Source organism: Amphiura filiformis, chromosome 16, assembly GCF_039555335.1.
Source record: "Amphiura filiformis chromosome 16, Afil_fr2py, whole genome shotgun sequence".
Lineage (NCBI taxonomy): Eukaryota > Metazoa > Echinodermata > Ophiuroidea > Amphilepidida > Amphiuridae > Amphiura > Amphiura filiformis.
The window spans coordinates 30,536,795-30,562,744 of record NC_092643.1 but is presented as its reverse complement, the minus strand read 5'-3'; the positions used below and the strand labels follow the sequence as shown (position 1 = coordinate 30,562,744).

At 38.5% G+C, this 25,950-nt stretch overlaps 1 protein-coding gene across 1 annotated transcript in view; it reads left to right on the top strand.

Moving 5' to 3' along the window:
* Positions 1-4,965: 4,965 nt before the first annotated feature.
* The window catches only part of LOC140135859 (membrane-bound transcription factor site-1 protease-like), a 169,715-nt gene continuing 148,730 nt past the window's right edge, over positions 4,966-25,950 (top strand). The window contains exons 1-14 of the mRNA XM_072157507.1: positions 4,966-5,081; positions 10,588-11,070; positions 12,333-12,484; positions 13,706-13,811; positions 14,733-14,857; positions 15,929-16,052; positions 17,516-17,736; positions 19,196-19,312; positions 21,461-21,528; positions 22,405-22,507; positions 23,231-23,382; positions 24,038-24,202; positions 25,043-25,139; positions 25,438-25,530. Of these exons, the coding sequence (XP_072013608.1) occupies positions 10,812-11,070; positions 12,333-12,484; positions 13,706-13,811; positions 14,733-14,857; positions 15,929-16,052; positions 17,516-17,736; positions 19,196-19,312; positions 21,461-21,528; positions 22,405-22,507; positions 23,231-23,382; positions 24,038-24,202; positions 25,043-25,139; positions 25,438-25,530 (1,782 nt within the window). The 5' untranslated portion in view covers positions 4,966-5,081; positions 10,588-10,811. The remainder of the gene's footprint in view (positions 5,082-10,587; positions 11,071-12,332; positions 12,485-13,705; positions 13,812-14,732; positions 14,858-15,928; positions 16,053-17,515; positions 17,737-19,195; positions 19,313-21,460; positions 21,529-22,404; positions 22,508-23,230; positions 23,383-24,037; positions 24,203-25,042; positions 25,140-25,437; positions 25,531-25,950) is intronic.

Sequence of the window (25,950 nt, the reverse complement as noted above, 5' to 3'; positions counted from 1 at the left end):
CTTTAAGGTCAGTACCAATCATGTTTGATTTTCACCTACTTTTATCACTCTTGGTGATATCATCATTGGCCAGTAACTTTGTCATGGAAGAACAGTATAAAACACCATACAAACTGAATCAAAGTGGTACTTTTGTTAGTGCCTGGTACCCAGCTGCAAGTTTAACTGAATCAAACCACTTCAATTATCATAAATTTCTTCAAGCTTCTCTTTCGTCAAGTGTCTGCTCGTCAATTGACTCAATCTTTTTATCCAAGTGCTACTCAACCCATTCAAGTAGAAAACTGGTCCTGTTGTACTTAAGTATCCTGCTGATAACTCAATCATGTGATACTGAGTCAAACCCTGGGCCCTATGCCCCCAAATACCCTTGCGGTGTTTGTAAAAAAGCTGTGCGTTGGTCACGCACTAGAATGGCTGTTGCATGTGACACCTGCGACACCTGGTTCCACACGGATTGTATGGGTATGTCACATGAAACCTATGACAGATTGAATAGTTCGGATGTTACCTGGATTTGTGCAAGTTGTGACACTCCGAATTACTCTTCGTCCCTTTTTTTTTTTTTTTATCTGAAACTGAAAACAAATATGACACATTGGCTAGTATGGATAACAAATCATCCCACGATCTGACACCGGGAAATGTTGAGCGCAGTATTAGACGTAGTTCATCTGGTAGTACAACTGATGGCTCTGATATTGGCTCTCCCCTACAGCGCTCATCCCCATTAAAAGACCTACAGGGAGGAAGAATGTTTCTAGACCACTTAAAACACTATCTGTCAACCTTCAAAGTTTGAAATCCAAGAAGGAGGCTTTCTGGGAAGCGGTCGATTCTAGCCAACCCGATGTTATTATTGCGAACGAAACGTGGTTGAAACCTGGTATGTTTAGCAGCGAGATGATGCCTCCTGGTTACAACACTCCTATTCGCCAAGATCGTCCAGATGGTTACGGCGGAGTCCTATTGGCGATCAAAAATGATCTTATTGGTAGCCAAATCAAATTAGAGACAGATTGTGAAATAGTTGCAACCAAAGTTGAGTTATACCAGCAACAGCCCCTTTTGATCATCTTGATACGGAGACCACCGAGAAATGATTTACCATATGCCCAGTTTTTGTGTCAAGCCGTACGTGATATCATCACCAAATTTCCTTCTGCCACAGTGTGGGTCAGCGGTGATTTTAACCTTCCAGACATATCATGGCCTAATGATGCAATCGTCGGTCATCAGTATAAACTGTCAATAAATGAGTGCTTCCTTTCAACTTTCCAAGATCTGGGCCTCACCCAGATAGTGGATTTTTGCACCAGAGAAGACAATATATTGGACTTATTTTTAACAAATAGACCAGCTCTTATCAGCAAGTGTGTTCCTCTACCAGCTCTTAGTGATCATGAAATGGTCCTAACCATCTCAGATGTCCGGGCTAAGCGCCAGAAACCAGTGCGCAGGAAACTGTTTCTGTGGAAAAAAGCTGACATGTCAAAAGTTAAAAGTAACTTCTCTGATTTTTCTACCAACTTTATCATGATTAACTCAATTGATACTCCTGTTGATAACTTGTGGAATCAAATTTCCACCAACATGCAAGAAACCTTGGTAGATTGTGTTCCTTCCAAAATGTCTACCACTCGCTTCAACCAGCCGTGGATCAATAGCCACCTTAAACAACTTGCTAGGAGAAAAAAGAGAGCTTTCATGAAAGCTAAGAAGACCAAGTCCAAAAATGACTGCTCCAGATACAAGAGTCTGAAAAAGCAAATGCAATCTGACTGTCGTCTCGCTTACAATAATTATGTCAACAATATGATATGTGATGATTCATCTGGGAACTCCAAAAAGCTATGGTCGGTTATAAAAAGCAACAGATGTGAAAATTCCGGCGTCGCTCCACTTATGAAGGATGGTCTCCTACAAAGTGATAGTGTTGTCAAGGCGAACATGCTTAACGATCAATTCGTCTCTGTCTTTACCGACGAAGATACAACCAACCTCCCAAGTTTGGGTCCAACTATCCATCCTGAGGTACCTCAATTCACCATCAGAGTTGAGGGAGTACGCAATCTGCTGGCTAAGGTTAAGCCATTCTCAGCTTCAGGCCCCGACAACATTCCCGCCTATCTTCTGAAGGAAGGTGCTAATGAGTTGGCCCCAGCTTTGACGTTGTTGTTTGAAGCCTCTCTACATCAAGGCAAGATTCCACTTCAATGGAAGTCAGCAGATGTCTCACCAATTTTTAAAAAAGGCGATAAACACAAACCGGAGAACTACCGTCCCATATCATTAACTTCCATCATCTGTAAGCTCATGGAGCATATCCTTCACAGCCAGATAATACACCATCTTGATGAACATGGCATACTTACCAGTAAGCAATTTGGCTTCAGGAAGAGGCATTCGTGTGAGTCTCAGCTTCTGCTTACCATCCAAGACCTGGCCGAGGGCCTTCGCGACAAAGAACAAGTTGATGCCATCCTACTAGATTTTTCCAAGGCCTTCGACCGGGTTCCCCACTGAACGACTCCTACTGAAACTCCACCATGTCGGCGTCTTGCGCGTCATCTCCTGTCCTGGATCCGTGACTTCCTGTCCGGCCGCACCCAACAAGTCATCTTGGAAGGTAAAAGAGCTGCACATCAGACGTCACATCTGGCGTCCCACAGGGGACAGTGCTAGGTCCCCTCCTCTTTTGGTTTTTATTAATGACCTACCAGAAGCCGTCACATCCAACATACGTCTTTTTGCTGACGATGCACTCCTGTATCGACCAATCAGATCGGACCATGATGCTTCTGCCCTTCAAGATAACCTGGCTCGTCTTCAGACATGGGAGAAGACATGGCAGATGGCTTTCAACCCAGACAAGTGCGAGGTGCTTCGAATTACCAACAAGAAGAAAGTTGTTAACGCCCAGTATTCTATACATGGAACAACTCTCCGCACCGTTGATGAAGCCAAATACTTAGGTGTCACCATTCATAAAAACCTAAGCTGGAAACCTCACGTCAATAATATCTGCAAGAAGGCAAATAGTACCAGAGGGTTCTTACAAAGGAACCTCAGGAAGTGTCCAGCCAAGATCAAGGAACAAGCTTACAACGCCTATGTTCGCCCTACTCTGGAATTCGCTTCATCAGTCTGGGACCCCCATCCAAAGGATCTTGTGACCCGGTTAGACATGGTTCAACGAAGAGCTGCCCGATTTGTTAAATCTGACTACCACCAGAGGCACAGTGTTACCAAAATGCTAGAAGACCTGCAATGGAAAACACTCTATGAAAGACGAGCCCATAACAAAGTGATCATGCTTTACCGCATCGTCTATGGGCTTGTGGCCATTCCATCTGGCCCACCTCTCTTCATTCCATCCACCGTGTCAACCAGAGGTCACCCCATGCAATATAGGCAACAGCACTGCAGGATCTTAGCCTACCAACACTCCTTCTTTCCCAGCACCATCTGCCTGTGGAACCAACTTCCTGCCTCGGTAGTGTCAGCCGAATCCCTGGATTCCTTCAGGAGTAGGCTGAACCGCTGACACTCCGCTAACCGCTCAGTGGTTTTGGTTTTTACTTGCACCTTATTCTGCACCTGTAAATAGTTTCTCCAAGAGCATCACTGGAAGTCGTGTTCCTGCTCGCCACATTTGCACTGCACACAGTACGACAATACTCTCGTAGAGAGGACTGTACTTCAAAGGAAGAAGAAGAAGAAGAAGAAGAAGTAGCAGTTCTGAGAATGAGAGAGGAAGAAGAGGAGACAGAGGCAGCGTCTGGATCCGGGATCTAGTAAATTTATAAAACAAAAGTTGAAACGGTTAGTAAGGTTGTTAATATATTAAAATCAACGGTACATATGATCTATCCACATGGTGTTTTGAATAGTTTTTAATAGGTTTTCACAAGTTAAACAGACTTTTCGTTCGCCAAGAGTCGTTAAATCTCTAAATAAAGAAAGAAAGAAATACAAATTTATCAATCTTCAGATGGTTAATATTTATCAATTTAATATACAATGTAATATTGCGCATAAAATATCATGCATGTTAAAGTAACCGTACGTTGGTATCGCTCAATCAAGCGGGCACGCTCAATGTGGCGTAGCTGCTACGTATCATTCAGTTGACGTCGCCGCAGAACAAAATTCCTCGATAAGTGTTTCTTTCCCCCGGTGAAATCATAAACAATCTAGAAACACTTACAAAACACGACAAACATTTAGTGTAGCTTGGATATACATAGTGTAGTGACTTGAAATGTTAACCCGACTTCTCCGTGGTTGAGATCTCGCCGCATTGAGCGTGGTAAGTTCGCTGCATGGAGCGTGATCGCTAGATGCAGCGTTCACGCCGGATCGAGCGTGTGGCCCCGACTGCCTGTCGTCTCGGGCACTCTGGGAAGGCTGTAATTTAAAGCCTTATAACGCCCATCCAATTTTATCATTACTTGACAACAATGTACAAGATGGGCATGATGATGATGATGGGGGCCCCGAGCATGAATAAAAAAAATGATGGATGGCCAATTGGCCATGCAAGTCATGTGCATGTGCAGTGTGTGGCATGGCATGCATTGCATGATCAGTGTGAGTGTCAGTGATGATAACTTCAACTTAAGTTGTAAGCTTAACTGATTTTACACACTAAGCCTAAGTTAGAGTAAAGCCGTACGTAACAACCGCGTTTAAAATACCTTTAATTTTGCTATTATCATTTAAAACTTACAATTCCAGGCTTTTTCAGCTGGTTTTCACTACTCATCCATGTATCTCTCGATCTCGGTCATGTCGAGCATGACTTCCCCGCCAGTTGTTGTTTACATCGGCGGATTAATGAATGACCTCACCACGAACCAATCAGAGATAGCTTTAGAAGCGAATAGCACAATACGGTCCATCAACCAATCAAGATCATTGTCATATGGGTGTTAGAGAGTGTTTTCCAGGTCAAAGGTTATGATATGTTTTCTATCGGGAAAAAAAATCGAAGCAGTCATGTGAATATGGCCAAAAAAATGATCCAGAAAAGGACAAAGCAATGATTAAGTACACACTGTAATGAATATTAATGTTGAGTAAGTATGAAAAAATGAAAAGGTATAAACCAGTAGATTTATTAAGTGAGTCATGTTCCGAAAATCAGCGACAAAATATGGTACTAAAAATTTTAAAAAATTGTAGCATGCAAATGAAATGAAATGTAGTATTCGGTAAGCTTTAATTTCTACCATACTCTAAATGAGTGTACAAACCCCGACTCTTTCCTATTCCCAGTTTGTGTACTCCTATCAAAGCTGTTCCTGTTAAATCTGAACACTCAACATTCAAGTAGAGTCATGACATGCATGATGATAGTACCAATCTGGCAATCAGAATTCGGAATGATTGATCATTTGATGTTCCCATACCTCGGAAACATGGCATGTTGCCTCAGGGGATCGACGCTAAGTCAGGTACCGCGTGAGCAAACTCAAAAATAGCGCAAACAGCGCGTGCGTACACAAAAGAATCTTCGCGTAAGATAAGCGATGTCGCCAGGTCTGTACGCTGTACCTGCGTCAACTGAATTCGAGTACGCTTGCCTTAACCATAGAGGGCACAGGTATGGAAAATTCCAATCTGTGTATTAATAATCTAAGGATGTTCCCCTGCCCTGCGGGGTCGAGGGTCGAGAATCATGAATCAAGACACATTTGGACAATATCATCAATCATCATTCACCATGTCATTCACGACTCGCACCACCATGATCAAGATTGAATAGCTGGGGAATTTAAAAGCTGTGAAGCATGGAAGTGTTTCCATGACCATGATGACGGGTATTGTGCTATATAGGGACTAAATTGTTACTTTTGCATCAAGGTTTACTTTTGCATCAAGGTTAAACAGTTGCCAAACACTTTGAAGGCAAGGTTTATTGTATTGGAAGGAGGGCAGGGCTACGATAAATGAGGGAAATTATGGGGTAAAAAACAAGGTTTAAACAACTTTTTGAAAACAAGTGAAAACGGCTATTCTGCTGAGAAATTTTTGTCTCAAAAAACAATAAAAAAATTATCGGAAAAGCAAGAAACATACCTTTATAAAATCAGCATCACTTCCTACACATAAAAAGATGATCAGATGAGTGGAAAGTGGCAAAGAATTTGTGAAATGGTTGAATTTTTTAAAGAAAAATACTTTGTGTTTTTCGAGAAATCCGCCATCTTAAATAAATGCAGAATTGCGTCAGGCAGTAAAAAACTGTCAAACACGCTTGAAAATGCTTGATACGCGAGCGTAAATCACCATCAAAACGAGCGCTCGTGCTACGCGAAAGTTTTGAAGTTTGCATCACCGGTTTTGCATTCAGCTCTTTTACGTCAAAAATTGCGATAAAAACGTGGATTTTGGAACAAAATGAAGCTTGTTCGACAAAGTAAAAGGGGCGATCCTGACTTTTAGACCACCCGAGCTATATAAGGTACAAATTGCAAATTTATCATATTAAACTTTTGCAACAAGGTTAAACATGTTCTCAACTGTACAAACATACCTTTTATTCCATCGAACAAGCTTTATTTTGTTCCAAAATTCACGTTTTTATAGCTTTTTTTGACGTAAAAGAGCTGGTAACAAAACCGTGATGCCAGCTCCGAAGTTTTCACAGTAGCACAAGCGCTTGATGTACGCTTTCGTTTGACGGTAATTTACGCTAGCGTATCATGCATTTTCAATCGCTTTGACATCGCTTTTACTGCATGACGCAATTCTGCATTTACATTGTTTATTCAAAATGGCGAATTTCTCTAAAAACGTGATACATTTTACCCCGAAATTTCCCTCATTACTCAAAGCCCTGCCCGTTTTCACACTATTTTAGCTTCTTGGATATCATCGAAACATAGATTAGTAATATTAGGTAGGTCACTGTATTTTTTTTAGATGATTTTTACGATGAAAAAATGGATGTTTTAAGCTTCTTTTTTTTTAATTGGTTTTAACTTGTTAAAAAATGGGTAAAAATTGTTTTTAGCTTGTTGGATATTTTTGCTAAATAGTTTATAGCTTGACTCCTTAGATGAAACTTTTAGTTTAAGCTTGTTAGAATATTAAACATTGATGAAATAGTAATATTTTAGCCCTATATAGCGCTGGGTGGTCTAAAAGTCAGGATCGCCGTAAAAGGTATGTTTGTATAGCTAAGAACATGTTTAACCTTGATGCGAAAGTTTAATTTGATAAATTCATAAGTTTAACCATATATAGTTCGGGTGGTCTAAAAGAAAAGATCGCCTATTGTGCTTCTTAAAAAAATACGGGCGCACAAGTTTTTACAAGACATACTTACTTGTCCCGCAATAACTGGAATTCCTTAAACAACCAGACTTTGCTGTCCTGCAATATCGGGTAATCCTGTCATAACAAGACAATATGTGACGTATCATGTTAAAAGGAGACACTTTTGGGCAGGTTATCAATTTTGAGGTTTTAATATAGAGATATTTTGCTCCACAACCCCGTTTTCCCCAATGAAATCGGACATTCCTAAGCGAAGATATTGAGTTTGTAAGTTAGGGTATTATAAAATTGGAAATTGAGATATCGGCCTTTGAAAATATTATTGACAATGTTGAGAGTAGGAATTACCCTGACAAATGTCTCAAAAAATGCAAGATTCCAGTTATATTCCAGTCTGAAACTATCAAACAATATTTTAAACATTAATAACATCACAAATTCGCAACAAACCCAAATTGTGAAAAAATCACCCCGGGCAGATTTTTGGCTATTTCTCCATTTACGATCCTGTCCAAAAGTGTTTCCTTTTGACATGACACGTCACATATGTTTTTATCATGCTCTTCGAGCTAAACGATTGAGTCTCGCATCTTGTGAATAGCACCACCGTGTTCAGCGTGAAAAGAACCCCTAACTAAGTCGTTGTTGGCGGGGGGGGGGTTACGGTAAAATGGGATGTTACTGATATTTTGCTATTTCTTGTTTTCCATTGAAATATGCACAGACAATTTGAACAATGCAATACATTTTTATCAACATAATATCTACAATTTTTTATTTGACTTATCTTAAACAAAATATATTTTATTTGTTCCAACAAAGAATTACCAACAACTGAGGAGTCAAATTTTACTACAGTTAATTTCCCGACTCCAAACAAAATTTATGAAAGATTTTTTAACCACATTCCACTGCATACATTTTCAAAATAGTGTGCTCACATTCGTGGCATTATTTATTGATAAGCTGTTTGAAAGAACATCGCGGAAAATCGCGAGGAATAGGAACCATCTCCGATTCAACCTTTGTTGTTTCAACTCATGGATTACGCCAAAAAAGCTTACGGTTGAAATCGTGTGTGAAAGGCTATAAAGCCAATAACATTCTCAAACACGCTGAAAGAGCTCTACTCAATGAGAGAATTTGATCCTCCCTCAACCAAGCAACAAGACTTTCATCACCCTACCCTTTCTGGATGGCATCTCGCAAAAAACTTCAGCGTATATTCAAAACCTACGTGGTAGCCACCAGCTTTAAACCCCACACGACTCTTCGCAAAATCCTTGTGTCACCTAAGGACCCAGTTCCAATTGAAAAACGCTGTGGCTGCATATATATATATCAGATTAACTGCACCGAATGCACAAAATCTTACATCGGACAGTCTGGAAGACAACTGGGACAGAGACTTAAAGAACATTAGTCCACTGCCCCCAGCAGGACACCATCTGCCGTGTCTGAACACAGTACAGATACTCATCACCAAATTGACTGGGATAATGTCAAGGTTTTGAATCGTGAAGACAGAGAATACCCCGCCTGGTGCGGGAGGCCCTTCAAATCAGAAAACACACTCCAGCACTCAACCGTGATCAAGGACTTGAGCTCCCTTCATTATATAATGCCCTAATCCGATCAATAGAAAGGACATCAAAGGTCGAGAGCAGGACATTCAACTCCATCAGTTCATCATTGGAGTCCTCCTGATGAGGATGTGTGTTGTACACATCGAAATATTGAGGTAACTATCTCAATATATGTTGTGTTGAATGACAGTTTAAATCTACTTTGCCTGTTAAAAAAAGTAGCATAATTTGCTGAAAACTGAATCAATTCCCACCGGGTTTTCTTTCAGTGGGTGCCATGATGCTTATTAATTTTGACGTAAAGAGGTCATAGGTTGCGATTTGCATAATTCGAAAACTCCTGAAACTCCGCTGCTAAATTTCATTTATAAATCCAAAGTCGGAAGCTTTTTCCGACCAATAATGGTGGTGACGTCACCTAAAAATGAGCTATCTGCACATGCCCCGAGTGAAAATAACATCGGCCATTACACACTGCCGAATGCATACTTCGATTATGTCCTCTCTGTTCGAGCATATTCTCTAACGCAATGCTTTAGCGTTGCTGTTAGAGATGTTTAGTATGTCATTGTTGTGCGGATCCGGTTCATAAAGATGCACCGGCATATGAACACTGATAAAATGCTCATAGTTCATAAACACACTTTCATAAGCGTGTCATTATAAAGCTTAATTCTATTGAGCCCTACCTTGTTACATATTCGATGCATACGATCCTAAAAAATTGAAGCAAATTATATAAGCTGATTTCTTCTGACTGCACAGGCGACGAAAAGATGGCAGAAATTAGCCTCAACCTGTGGGAGCATTTGACGCAGGTTCATGAATAATGACTGGGAGGTCGGAGGCTAACAGCTTCTATAGATGAGAGTATCTTTTTGTTTATATTATCACATGAGCTTACTTGACGTAACCTGACCTTAGACTGAGACTGCCCTCAGTCAGGGGGCGGATGACATGATAAAGAGAGAGATGACAAAAACTGCTCAGCCGTATGGCACATGATGGCACTTTCCACACAATCGGAATTCCCGCAACACGGAAGTGGAACTGAATTTCGCAGCTGCCGTGATCACTGGTACGCGCCAATTCAATTAAAAGCTGAATGCCATTTGAAGCAGGACATGACACTGGTACACAGGAGGCTACATCTAGGGCTTAAAATAATTATTTTATTTATTTATTTTAATATGACATCTCATAAAACATGAGGGACCTCATGAATAATTAATAATTAATTACAGAAAAATGAGAAAGAAAATTTACCTCCAAATGCCGAAATTTCCCAGGAGCTTTGAGGACTCCATTTCTTCTTAAAGGAGGATTTCGTGATCCTAGCATCCTCTTTTTATGACATTTTTCAGTAGATATCCACGAAAAAAGCTTATTTCCAAAATTTCAGTTGATTCCGATTTTGCGTTTATGAGTTATGCTTGATTATGTGTATTACACTGCTTCATAGACAATGTGTTGTAATTTCCTTCTGGCGCACCAGAACGAAATTCAAATTTGGCGATATTTTTGCTAAACTAATTAATCTGCAAGAAATATTTGGTACATAAACATTATGTAGCCAGAGGTATCCAGTGGTGTAAAAATCTCAACTTTTTGGGGAAAAGTGGGGGATGAGGCTGTGGATCACGAAATGCCCCTTTAATAAGTACTCTTTTAGCCCTGTAATTAGCAACTTTATTCCTTCTGTTTTCTTTTTCAGAAGTTGCAGCTATTTATCAAGTGATGAGTGAGCTGAAAGTCAGTCGTAGTTGAGAGAAATTAGTCGGACTTATAGTTGGACTTATGTGACAAACATTTTGAACCATGCATAAGCAACACTGTTGTAGCAAATCTCTTGTGCTCATGAGATGACGAAAGAATACCGAGAGTAGATATTAAAAGAGAAACGCCGTCCACCGAATATATTATAAACACCTATTCACAATGAGAACTAAAGCTTCAACTATCTCTCTGTTGGTAGCCATATTCATGGCATGCCTATGTGAAAATATGGTGCTACCAAGCACATGGAAGGTGCAAGAAGGAACTGGCAACGAGATAACAGATGCCAAATTGGGTAGAACTATGAAAGGTGACGACTCTGAACATAAGGTTCAGCACACGTCTTCCTGTTACAATGCTACGGCACCATTGAGTATGCGTAGGGTACGCATGGACTTTTCAACTGAAGTAGTACAAAATGGTAAGGAGTTAATAATTTGGTTTGTATATAAATAATGTTTGTCTGTGAACATTGTAGAGACCAAAGTTCTCCGTTATATGTAAAATTATGTGTTCTTTTCCATTTTCTAACAATAACGGTAAAAATTTACCCACTCTAGGATAATCCAATTTTTTCATTCTAAAAACACTGAAAAAATATGTAAACTCTATATTTCTATCTAGAAACACTAATCCAAAATGGCCATTCACATGCAAAATCTCAGGCATAGCTAAAAAATAAAGTCTTGAAACTGCAAATATATGACCCTAAAGGCAAGTAATGATCAATTCGAAGTAAATTTCATTGAAATATTTGTGCAATTTGTTGAATGTTCATTGGAAATTGGACCCAAATAAGCTTAAATTTTACCGTTTGTTGCAAATTGCAATATGCCATTTTCCGTTTTTTACGTGAAACAGAAAACTTCAGGCTTCAGAGCATTGTTACAGCACAACCGTATCTCACCATGGGGGTTGATTCTTGTTTTAAAGGTTTGTAGGTTGAGTTGGATGTGGGTTCAGAGTGGTGCAGACTGTAGAGCCCTGATTACTGATAGTATGCATCATCTTGATCATCAACAAAACATTGAGGCATGATTAAATAATAATTGCCATGTTATTATTACATAATTTGGTTTCAATATAATAAAATTTTAGCTAAAGTAGAACTTTTCCAATTGATAGTCCTGTGGGTGTGATCTTATAAAGCGGATGAACCTGTGATCACAGGCCGGAAGTGCCTATCTCTCTTTCGAAGCAATTGGGCCAGACTCCTGCTGCCACACCTCTGCAGTGAGTCTGTTACCTTCCCAGCATTAAAAAATGCTGGGCTGGTTCCCATTTATATTTTGTACACCTGGGTGGAGAGGAGTAATGGAGGTATTTAAGCACCTTACTCAAGGGCATAACACGATGGCACCACCGGGATCAATCCTGCTACCTTCCAACTATGGGTCCGAACCCCCACCACTGAGCTATCTATTATACTAACTATACCAATTTTCACCCTGATGCAGTAACATCATTGCGCATTTCATTGAACACAGCTTCAAATCACCAGCGTTTTCTTCAAAGTGCTGGCATACACAAACACACGCCTAAAGATCCCGCATATATATGCGCATGCTACCTCAATGCGTTGATGTCCCTGCCACATCAGGGTGAAAACTGGTATGGTCTCAACTGCTTCAAGCAATCAGTTATAGAGTATATGTAACTCCTGTTTCATATTTTAATTCACAGAATATATAGTTGTATTCAAAGACCGTTATACAACTCATGCGAGGTTGAACTTTATATCTGCTGCCCTCAATGCTAGTCATGTGGTATCATGGAGTGCAGTGCCAAGGGATAATCCTGCATCAGATTATCCTAGTGATTTTGAAGTATTAAAAGTAAGTAATTATTCTATTTCAGATAGTTTCATAGTACTGGTGTTTACATCATATCCAAATGATATATGTTGTTATTAGTTCATATGTGACCAGTGTACAAATTAAGTGGTCATCCTGAAGCCCAGATTTGCTGGCGGATGACATTGACCAGAAATTCCCTGCAGGTTATATGTCGGATGCCCATACTTTCTAAAAATATTTTTTAAATATTTTTCCTTTTGGAGTGTTACTTGACCTAGACCTAATTGCTAGGATTATTCATGGTTGATTTTTAACAAAATGTGTTTTTAATAGGCAAAGTTTTAATTTAACCTTTAAAAAAATTAAAATTGTAAGTAATATACGGATGACCAAAAACTTTGGCGGATGACCAGATTTCATGACCTGGTCATCCACTGGATGACCTGAGTTTCTTTCTTAATTTGCTCACTGTATGTGACACGATCTGGTCCATGGGGGCCAAAGGCGGCAAATTTGAAACTGAGATAACGGCAAAAATATGGAGTAAAAAACAATCAAATACATAAGAAAATACACATCACAAAACCTCATAACATTAGAACCAAGTATGCTAGACCTTTGGTGTTTTCAGTGTATGATAGCCTAATGTTACTACTAAGGTAATAATTATAGTAACTCAATTTTCAAAAATGCCTCCTTTGGCCCCCATGGAGCAGATCGGGTCACATACTAATTCATATATTTCAAACCTCTGTTCAGTAAATTGTATAGACTAACCTGCTCTATTCAAAATTAAGAAGTATATATTGATGTAAATTCACTAATTAGATATATCAAAACTTTGTACATAAGAAGTTGGTAAATCAAGAATCATGTAACCGCAATCCTTGCATAAGGGAATAACCAAAAGTTCGATGACGTCCTATAAACAAAAGTACTTTTTTTAAAGAGAGAGGGTAAAAAATATTGATCAAAGTTGATCTTTTGAGGTTTCAGAATGTTCAGTATAACTATTTCACATTTACATTACAGAGAAGGAGGGACGGGGTCAGTCTCTGGATGTATTCAAACTTGTGGGCTCTTCCTTATAAAGCCCCTGGTATATATGTTGGCTTACACCATTTATCCAAGAATGATACCATTTATCAAAAAATGAAACAATTCTCTGTGTAAACTATTAATTTGATTGGTTTAAAAAAATATATATTTAAAAGGAAAAACATCTGTGAATAACATGGAATGAATTATTTTTGATTCTAGATAACAGAATGTGAAACAGAGAGTATAACAGCTTTAAATGGTCACCCAGCGATCAGGCAGGTCACACCGCAAAGGAGAGTCACAAGAACACTAAAGCATGTGCTAGGTAAGACCAGTCATTCAAGTAATCAACTTCACATTAAAGGTGTTATCGATTGTCATATTATCGTTGAAGTTGACCCGAACCAGGAAGCATGCTTACACCGGAAGTCGGCGATCTTAACTCATATCGGCGTGATTTTAAGCTTATCTATCGACTTTTTTCAGCATTTTTTAGATCTAATTACGAGTGTCGACATGTGTCGATCTACTCCACATACCTCACTGACCTATCACCTGGGGTGTTAGCTAGCCACCCATCCACCCGTCATTTTGGACAGGTAGTTTGCTCCTGGGTTAGGCAGAAGTATTGCCTTGAATAAGTTCTGTTAACTAAAACAAGACCAGACAAATAATCAATGCTATAACAATAGCTATTTTAACTGACTGAGCTCCCAGAAGGGGCACAGGTCAGGTTTTTGTTTCAAAATTTGATTTAACTTTACTAGTAGACTCGAGGAAGCTATACGGACTATAGATGGAATTCTACCATGAGCGTGTTTACAATCTCCATCTTGAGGTTCCCGGTACAATGTAAGTTGGATCCTGATTGCATGATTGATTCAGATCCACACTACCCCTGTGGAAGAGTTTGGAAATATGTTCCACAGGGGGAGTATGTTTTTCAAATGTAATTGGTCAGGGTCAATCATTTTGAAACCCATACTCCCCCTCTATTATGGCTTTAACTATATCTAACACAACTGGAGTGAGTATTTCAAGTGGAAAACCAAATTGTCTATACTATTCGAAAATCATACTCCCTCCATGGAAGACTTTCGACAAATCTTCCACAGGGGTAGTGTGAATTTTAAATGGAATAGCCCAATGGTGGACATATTTGAAGGTCTATGACATGGGTATGTTCAGTCATTTGATGTTCTCTCACTGATAGTTTAATAACACTTGTTTTGTTTTGTTTGTAAAGAAACGGAAGAAACAAAAGAGAACAATGACGGTGAACCTTGTAAAGAAGATGATGGTACACCATGCTGGGCTCACCCAGAAAACTGGAAATCACCCAGGGCCATGAGACGGACAAGTCTAAGTGTGGTAAGAGGTCGATTAAATACCAAGAATTTATGAATAGGCAGCATGTGTATTGCTATTAGCCATATTGGATTGTTGCACATGAGTTCAAAAGAGTGTACCTCTTGCATGTCTTGGTAATTGTTAAATACAATGTAATTTTGGGAAGGTTCTTTAGCTGTGTACCAATTTGGTAGTCTATATAGGGTAAACACGGAAGTGGGGCTCTGATTGGCTAATTAAATCATGTCATCATCACATCGGCATCTCATTTGTTGATCAAGCTGCATAACAATGTGTGACCTAGTTCTTTTTGTATGACAATCAGCAAGAGCAGTTGCACACCGCAGAAGGACCTTGCCGAATACTATAGTGATGCAAAGGTTGATGTAAAAACAAAGGTTGATGTAAAAATGTGTTACCGGAGAAATTAAGAAGTCTTTGCTTTCAAAACAAGAAGCACTATCTTTTGTAATTATGGTTTTAATTTGAAGCAACAAGTTGTGTAATTTACCATAGCAAGGTTTTTAAGAAATTTATTTTTAAATATATGGCTTACTTTTTAATTTGATAGATATTTTCTACACAAATAGGGGAGCATGAAATTATCAAGGGCTTGTGACTATTTTAATAGTCACAAGCTCTTGATAATTTCATGCTCCCCTATTTTTGTGTAGAAAATACTTTAAAAAGTGTAATTTAAATATTGATCAAAATTGCAATTGCAATACAAATGTTGACACATATAGCACACATTCTTTCCAATAAACTAGGGAGAAATATATACACATTTCTTGACCTCTTATGGGTCTTAGGAAGTCATAAAATGTTCAACCCAAAAGGGGGGTCATAAAAAAGTTCAATTGGTCAGTGACAAAATGTATGACCCCTTCAGAAGAAAATGACAGCCCCCTAAAACATACTATCTTTCTAGTTATTTTCACAGTGAATGCTATTTTGAAGATTTTTTTTACAATTTATAATTTATATTGATGCATATTTTACAGAAATCAGATCAAATGGAAAGAAATTAGTGTAATATTTGCCAGTATTGGTACAGGTAACATAACGGATATCGTATAATTGTTTCCTCAGGGAGGAGCAGCAAACTTCTGGCAAGCTACAGGGAGGCATACGAGCCGTAGATTGCTTAGGGCTGTGCCCAGGCAAATCACTAGTGTACTGCAGGCAGATATACTATGGGATATGGGCTATACTGGTAGGTAACCTACTCTTATAATCAGTTTCACACAGCCGTAGATTGCTTAGGACGGTGCCCAGGCAAATCACTAGTGTACTGCAGGCAGATATACTATGGGATATGGGCTATACTGGTAGGTAACCTACTCTTATAATCAGTTTCACACAGCCAGATTGCTTAGGGCTGTGCCCAGGCAAATCACTAGTGTACTGCAGGCAGATATACTATGGGATATGGGCTATACTGGTAGGTAACCTACTCATATAATCAGTTTCACACAGCCGTAGATTGCTTAGGGCTGTGCCCAGGCAGATCACTAGTGTACTGCAGGCAGATATACTATGGGATATGGGCTATACTGGTAGGTAACTTACTCTTATAATCAGTTTCACACAGCCGTAGATTGCTTAGGGCTGTGCCCAGGCAAATCACTAGTGTACTGCAGGCAGATATACTATGGGATATGGGCTATACTGGTATGTAACCTACTCTTATAATCAGTTTCACACAGCCGTAGATTGCTTAGGGCTGTGCCCAGGCAGATCACTAGTGTACTGCAGGCAGATATACTATGGGATATGGGCTATACTGGTAGGTAACTTACTCTTATAATCAGTTTCACACAGCCAGTAGATTGCTTAGGGCTGTGCCCAGGCAAATCACTAGTGTACTGCAGGCAGATATACTATGGGATATGGGCTATACTGGTAGGTAACCTACTCTTATAATCAGTTTCACACAGCCGTAGATTGCTTAGGGCTGTGCCCAGGCAGATCACTAGTGTACTGCAGGCAGATATACTATGGGATATGGGCTATACTGGTAGGTAACCTACTCTTATAATCAGTTTCACACAGCCGTAGATTGCTTAGGGCTGTGCCCAGGCAAATCACTAGTGTACTGCAGGCAGATATACTATGGGATATGGGCTATACTGGTAGGTAACCTACTCTTATAATCAGTTTCACACAGCCGTAGATTGCTTAGGGCTGTGCCCAGGCAAATCACTAGTGTACTGCAGGCAGATATACTATGGGATATGGGCTATACTGGTAGGTAACCTACTCTTATAATCAGTTTTACATTGTTTACAATACTCTAACATAACCATTCATGTGTCCCTCTACATTTTCAAAAAGTATATAAAACATGATGAATGTGTAGATAGTTTCAGAAAGAGGAAAATTGGCCATCTCAAAAAATATCAAAAACACTTGAACACTTCTTTTTATAATTTTTTATTATATTCTATTGTTTTCACCCCAAAAGTCCATATTTTTGCTTAAAATCTTAGTACTATTCAATGAATCAGTTTGTTTTCTCAATATATTAGACTTCTACTCAGCCAATAGCTAGTGGTCATTTTGAACTGCAAAATTGGCGGCCATTTTGAATTTAAAAGCTTCCAGCTGCCATCTTGGGGAAAAAATATAAAATAACAAAGTACTTGGCCTAATAGGGTGTGTTTTCTTGATCAACAGGTGCTGGAGTTAAAACTGCTGTTTTTGATACGGGACTCAACGAGAAACACCCACATTTTAAGAAAATCAAGGAACGTACCAATTGGACCAATGAGAAGACATTAAATGACGGTCTGGGTCATGGCACTTTTGTGGCAGGGGTGATCAGCAGCCAGGCAGACTGTCTAGGGTTTGCTCCTGATGCAGATGTGTACATATTTAGGGTTTTTACAAATAATCAGGTATGAACAGATTTTTATTTGTCTGTATTTTCCAAAGGGTTTGAACATTGAAAAAACAAGTGTTTGTTTGTTATAGACCTTTAAAAAGTTTGTTTCCAGTTTCAACAAATTGTTGTTTTTTAAAGGTTTAGTGGTTTACATTTGCTTCCTAACTCAAATGCACAACACCCAAACATCTCTATTCCAATTGAGTGAATGTTCTATTCGAATGTTTGGAGTTTTTTTGAGCAAACATTAAAAAAAAAGAATGCATGAGATTACTCAAAACTATAGAAAATCTATGAATGGATATTCATACGTAGTGGTAGATAAAATGAATTAAAGATTTAACTTCAACACTTCGACTAGCGTACATCGTTACATCATATGATGTCATTCTGTCAATCATATGACATCAGTGAGAGATATCCCAATTGTAGAGTGAATGTTCTATTCAAATGTTTGGAGTATCATCACAGCATTTCCATCTGCTGAAGACGCTAGTCATCACAGCATTACCATCTGCTGAAGATGCTAGTCGAACTAGTGAAAACGTTCCAGGTGAGCGGAAAATAGTGTAGTGTTGAAGTTAAATCTTTTAATTCATTACAAGAAAATCCTTTGCTTTATGATGTAAACTGAGCTCAAAAAGAAACTTATAATTTTTTACAACTTGTGAATCACAAGGTCATATCTTAAAATACTGTCAATCAAAATGAACCAAAATTACACACAGGATTACTTTAATACTCTACTCAAAACACATGTCAGTAACCAAGCAGTTGTCCAACCGACAAAACAGCAAAATGCACTGTCATGGGACAGCTTCCTGGACTTCCTTCACTTTCACAGCCCAACATTTGGCACCCAGGACAAAAAATCTGTGAGAATGCACACAAGATCCTTGCACAGATGGTAAAACGGTGCTGCTTTCTGCTTTTCATACACTTTTTCATGAAACAGGGCTGGGCTGTGAATGTGGTCCAGGAAGCTGTCCCATGTCAGTGCATTTTGCTGTTGTGTAGTTGGATAACTGCTTGGTTACTGACATGTGTTAAGAGTAGAGTATTGAAGTAAATCTGTGTGTAATTTTGGTTCAATTTGATGGACAGGATTTCAAGACATGACCTTGTAAAAAATTATAAGTTTCTTTTTGAGTTCAGTTTATATTCTTTTAAGCATAAATAAGTGAATAACAGTATACATAAATTTCAACACATTTAGTCCATGATATGGGTTGGTACCCTGGGTTTCACGTCCGTTTACTATGGGCGATCATCAGCCAACAGTATAAGTATCTACAGTTTTAAAACAAACTAACAGTGCCTGGTGGTACAAGTCTTTTAACAACCACCACCTGAAGAGCTTCAGATTAGTGTTTTTTTAACATATTAGAGTTAGGGTTGTAGTTATGTTTGAGTTGGTGGCAGCTATTCTAAGTTGGCTCCCTTGGTGGCATTTCTGTTCTTCTTTTCTGCAGGTGTCTTATACATCCTGGTTCCTAGATGCATTCAACTATGCCATATTAAAGAAGATCAATGTACTTAATCTCAGCATAGGTGGGCCTGATTTCATGGACCATCCATTTGTAGACAAGGTAGGTGTACTTGTGTAACCCAGGGTAAACAATTGATGTACAGGAAAGAAATCTAAAGATTCCAATATTGTAGCAGTCAACTTAATGCTCTGCGTGCTAGCCAAGCGCATCAACTGAAAAAGTTCAAGTTTTGAACTGCACTGGAAATTTTATTTCAGCACAGATAACAGTTGTGGTGTTACACTCAAAAATGAGGGAAAACCTATATATTGATCAATAAATCAATAACTGATGAAGTGAAATTAAACTATTACTCAAAGCGGAAAATGAGCTCACCTGAGAGCTTTCGAAACGTAACACTGTTTCTTGTTCACTCGGTATAGATGGACTGGTGAATGATGCTTGTTACTGGTCAGAGACCGTCGAACCGTGGCGTGAGTCACGTGACATGCTCTGACGCAGTAAAGAGTTGTAAGCTCCGGAGAGTCTGTGGCGGCCCTGGTCTTTGTTCAAATCACTTTTGCTGGTCCTGATGTGAATGGATTCCTTAACGCCCTCCGAACCAATCCGCTTTCTCTGTCAAGTATTTTGACGTCTTTCCACTCAATGCTGTGACCTGCCTTTTGATGGTCACCAACTGGAGAAGTAGTGGTACTGGGTCTGCGATGTTCTGCGTTCCTGGTGTTAAGCGGTCTGGCAGATTCACCAGATAAAATCAATAACTACTTGCCTTGAGTTGCTGAATTTTCAGTGCAGTAGCTGTAGTCCTTGCCCCTATAAGTATAATGTACATATCTTACTTGTCACCAATGCGCTATAATTTTTGAGAAAAATGCAAAATAGGCACAAAATTGGCCAGGGTGTAGTACCCCTTAAGAACTACTGAACCAATACTAGGCTTGTTTGTACTCATTTTAATGCATTTTTCATGCTGATTCCAAATACAGGGTGTCCCAGAAAAAATTACCGAGTGAATAAAATTGAACGTAAGTCGAGAAATAGACATCAAAATCAAATAATTTAAAATGTAGCGCACAGCCTATTTTATTGTGCATCACATACGAAAATTTTGTTTGATTCGGTTGAATGGTTGCGAAGAAATTAACAATTACATAATGCGCGCATCAATGCAGTTCATTCCAAGTTTGATCAACAGGCGCTTTTTTCATACTTACTCACCGCTTCCTAAAGGTTGTGTATCTTATTAAATTAGTCCACATTATCTATTTTATAATCCGTTTTATGTTATTCATGTTTTCACTTTTGTCCGAGAAAACTTTGACTTCTGCAATTGAAATCTTTCTAACTTTATTTCTTAAGTGTTATACTTTAACTTTCCAAAGAACATTTGAGCCAAGAATGACAATGAACAAGTGATTACAGCTTTACATGTGATTTTTGATACCATGCAACATTAATGTTGAAGTTTTAAAAAGATTCAAACTTTGCATTACAATTTCTTGAAATATTCCAAAAACATTAATGTGTGTGAGAATTTTTTTAAAGCCAGATGGAATCCTTTATGCAACATTTATATCAACATTAACGAAAAAAGATATTTACAAGTACCCGAGCACAATCTTACATGCAAGCTTTCATTTTCAATATCGTGTAGGTTCTCAAATTTGAACAAAACCTAATCAAATGTTTTGCAAGAAACAGATTATTTAAAAAGAACGAAAAGGATTTCACGGTACAAAACATGAAGCCCATTGACAGTTAACCACTATTGCGCATTGTGTTGAATGATCTTTCTTTCAAACTTGGAATGAAGTGAATTGACGCATGCGTTATGTAATCGCTCATTTCTTCGCAATCAGTCGACCGATTCCAGTAAAATTAGCGTATCAGATGCAGAATAAAATGGGGTACACGCTGATTTTTAGAGTTTTGGATTCTGATGTCTATTTCTCGACTTACGTCCAAATTCATTCGCCCGGTAATTTTTTCTGGGACACCCTGTATGGTCATGATAATTTACATTTCTGACATTTTTGAATTTAAAAAAAATGAAACATGTCATCTGCAGTCGACACCCGCGTGAAGAGAGTTAATAATAGATTACAAAATGAACTGAAAAGATTTACTGTTGAGCACTTGCAAGCCTAACTACTGTAGATATTTGATGAAATCATAAATGTTCAATTTGATTGTTGAAGAAGTAGAACCGTATTAATGGAACACAATATTTTCCTGTTATATTTGTAGGTGTGGGAGTTGACAGCTAATAAAGTGATTATGGTGTCAGCTATTGGCAATGATGGACCTCTGTATGGGTAAGTTGTTTTCCATGTGCATTTTTACATCATTTTTGTTGGAGGCAGATATTATAAACATCTCAAAAAAAGTAACTAACCTCCCGTAAATATAAATGGCCATTATTCAAAAAAGCGGGCTATTGTATTACAAATTTGTAAAATCGTTGGATGCAGAATTTTGACACCTCATTTGATACGACAGCCCAGAAAACAATAAAACAGCAGTCAATTTAATGTAGTGAGGTCCAGATTTGAAAGTTGCACTTACAACAATACAAACACACTCGGATATCATTACACAGATTTCCTTCAATTATACTGAATACAAATCAATACAATTTCCTGCAACTTTCAAATCTTGGGTTACATTGATTTAAATGTACGCTGTGACGTCAATATCGATTGCTACATATGAGGTGTCAAAATGTGCCGAAATAAATTCTGCTTCAAATGCATTTTACAGATTTGTAATACAATTGCCCGTTTTGAATAATGGCCATTATTTAAGGGGGTTAGTTACTTTTTTTGAGATATTTATATTATTATCTAATATGAATATATTGACTGTACCACAATTTTTTAATACAGCACAGTAATACTGTGCAAGATATTCGGATATTGAATAAGCGCACACATTTTTCGTTGGCATGTGCATACCTGTGTGCGCGGAGACCAATGCAGTCATGTTTGATTGAGTTAAGTAGTTTGTTATTATGTACTGATATATATGATCCTCCTGATGAGCAAATCACTGAATAGTCCTATAAAGGCAAAGTTTACTAGAACAGAAGACGAAAGAATAAGAGGAACACAGCAAATTGCATACATAAGAATGTCTTGTTTTGAGAGCTAATGCTAATTGAAATGTTGCATATTGTGTTACGTTTGGTGTAGGACACTCAATAACCCAGCAGATCAGATGGATGTGATTGGTGTGGGAGGTATCAACTTTGAAGATAGTATCGCTAAATTCTCATCCAGAGGAATGACAACATGGGTAAGATGCGCAGAGTATTTGAGCATATTTACAAAACGTGCTTGCAATTTTATCAACACAAAGAAGACCGAAAACAAACATTTTCTGGCAATAGAAGATAAATGAAAACTACACGTTATCTTGGCCTAGCTGGAATACTTGGAACGATAGTGGCTACGCGATAAACACACACACCCCCACACAGCAGAATACAGAAGGAAGCATGCACACGTCTTACATTGTGTTGACGCTTAGTACTCTACATGGATGCAACAAGTATGTTCGAGCTTCTCCAAGAATTGCATAATTTACCTGTTGTGTGTAAAACATTTCTGTTCATCAGTGAAATTATAAGCTGCTAAAGTTATGTCACATTTCCAGAGTCATTTTAGGAAGCTTATAACTGGTCATATAAAGATATGTTATCCCCCCGCACAATCTTGGAGTTCTGAGTGTTTTGTCGTAACTTTACTAAGAATTTTTGTTTTATCATTTTGTATTCCTATTATGTACAACAGGTCGTCATTTTCCTTTCTATACATCATAGCTTACAAGACATCAAAAGTTGAAGTGAAATCGCAGTTTTTAAAATGACAAACAGTTGTCTCTTAGATTTGACCAATTTTTTTCCTCAGGAAGCAATATACCTCTTTGTAACACATCATTTTTATTTTAAGCACAACAGGAGATATAGTTCCATCAATTCAATCAATTTTATTGCAATTGCTTTATATCTCCCAACAGGAGCTTCCAGGTGGGTATGGACGCTTAAAACCAGATATAGTCACGTATGGTTCAGCTGTGCGGGGATCTGGTCTCAAGTCTGGATGTCGTACTCTATCAGGTACCTCTGTAGCCTCACCAGTGGTAGCTGGGGCTGTCACTTTACTAGCAAGGTAGGGAAAAGCACTGGCTTCTCAATAGTAAATTCTTGAAATTCATTGTATAATAAAGAGTTGCCTGTTCCTAATTATAAGTTAATAAATGCGCATCACTTGTTGAGAGAGAAATTGGACTTAATGATGCACACATGCTAATTTATTGATGCGTACAATGCACAAGCCATTGGATCTATCAACATTCAGCGTATTTTGATTACTGTATCCAATCTCAACAAGGGATCTGCATTTATTAACCTATTTCATACACGACAAAGAACTTCTGCAATTTCTGCAATTTTTTATAACAAACAATATACTAAAAATGTTGGAAAATTTGACCAATTCCAATGCACACACCTTCAAGGAAAATGAATCAATCCTGCAAGATGCGAGCGCACAGCGTGTGGTATGCGAAACTGTGCGAGTGCAATTGTACAATGTTTATTCACTCCACATATTTTTCAGCTTTTTAAATTCTCCATGTGGTTCTAAGACTGTATAAAAGTTCAATGTACAGATTATAAATAAGTAATAAATTACATGGGAAATTAACTTGGCATTTTAGCTTAGCTTATCCTTGATTTTTATCACAATCAACATCGGCATGATACTATGATACATTCCTAAAGCAAACTTAAGTTGTTTACAATTGTACTCATATTTATTTAAGTGCCGTCCTGGATCGTCAGTGGGTACTCAACCCAGCCAGCATGAAACAAGCCTTGATGGCCTCTGCACGCAGACTACCAACTGCCAACATGTTTGAACAAGGGCATGGAAAACTAGACTTGGTGAAAGCCTATCAGATACTGAGCAGTTACAAACCTCAAGCAAGGTATGAAAGGGAGTGGTGAATAAATAGCATGTGACAGGGCACAGTGACTCGATGGTATGGGATTCATCAACCCATGATCATGAGGGAACAGTCATTATTTACACTGGGGGAATACACATTTTTTTGTGAGCAAGAGGAGGGAAATCCAAAAATTTTTGCTGGGAAGTAAGGCTACCTGTTGTTGTCTTAAACAGCAGTAGTATGAAGTAGTCTCAGCTGTCACTGAGAACAAATATTTGTGAACATTTTGTGTTGATAAATTACCAGTTCCAATTGTGTGTTAAGTCTGGACAATTTTCTCAATAGATCTCGGAGAGCGGACATTACTTGATGTTGCATTACTGTACAGTTGATTATGCTTTTGTGAAAAGGCTTTTGAAACATGTTTGGGGAAATTGCCTAAGGCTTGTTTACTGTTTTAATTAATTGAATTTGAATTTTTTTCTCAACCTCATGATAGAAATTGATTTGGTTTGCCAATGCTCACCCAATCATGGATCATAATAGGCTGTTTCATTTGAAAATCACACTATCCATGTGAAAGATGTTAGAAATATCTCCCACAGGGGGAGTATGAATTTTAAATGATATTAGCACATTGGGCAGTTCCATTTGAATGTCATACACCCTCTGAGAATGATTCAACCTGATTCTTCCACAGACAGTGGGTGAGTTCCAAATAGAGATGGTTAATGTGTCAATTCCATCATACTCCCCGTGGAAGACATTTCCAAAATCTTCCACAGGGGGAGTGTGGACTTTAAACGGTATAGCCCAGTAGAACTAAGAGACAAAATGCTCTGTATAATTTACCCTGTTGTTTGCTTTCATTTCTTACAGTATGAGTCCCAGCTATATAGACCTGACAGAATGTCCATATATGTGGCCGTACTGTTCACAGCCAATATACCATGGAGCTATGCCTACCATCATAAATGTAAGACATCTCTATAATGTAAAAGTTAACATTTTTGTTGTGTTACTTTTATTTTGTATTCCAAGCAGCTACCAAGAAATAGGTCAATGTGAGGAAGCTTGAGGCCATATCATACTATTAAAAATTACTGAACGTATCAGGACTGTTATTGAAAATAAAGACAAAAACCTCCTTTAACTTTTTAATAGAACTTGCAATACTTTTATGAACTCATTGACCCATTTTAAGATTGGAAAATTATTTTTACAACTTCTATACAGAACAAATAACTACATTATTTATGTTCTGTTCCAATCAGGTGACCATATTAAATGGTATGGGTGTAACAGGCCATGTAGTAGAGAGACCAGTGTGGCAGCCATATACGCCACAGAATGGCAACTATATTGAGGTAAGTGCACAAGAAATTTACTTATATACGAATCCAACAAGCCAAGTGATGGATCAGGATTAAGTCGGCCATAGCTGGGGGCCATCCGTGCCAAAGTAGTTTAGTTCGTTTGTATTGCTCACTATTGCGAGCGCATCGTAGCGCGTAGCACTTGCACCGCGTCACAGGAGCGGTAAACGCTGCACGCCTATGATACTGGCGTCACGTAAAATGGATGGAAGGCCCCCAGCTGTGGCCGCCAGTGAAGTGTAGGAAAGTCAGATTGGTGTATAGTGTGCATACGAATAGTGAATGTTTGTGAGTGCAATGGTGAAAATGTTGTAATGAGTTGAACTATGGGATGTCCTCAAAGACAAGTTTAATATTTGTTGCCATATTTGTAATGTTTACATATGTCCCAATTTACACCTAAATGGAAAC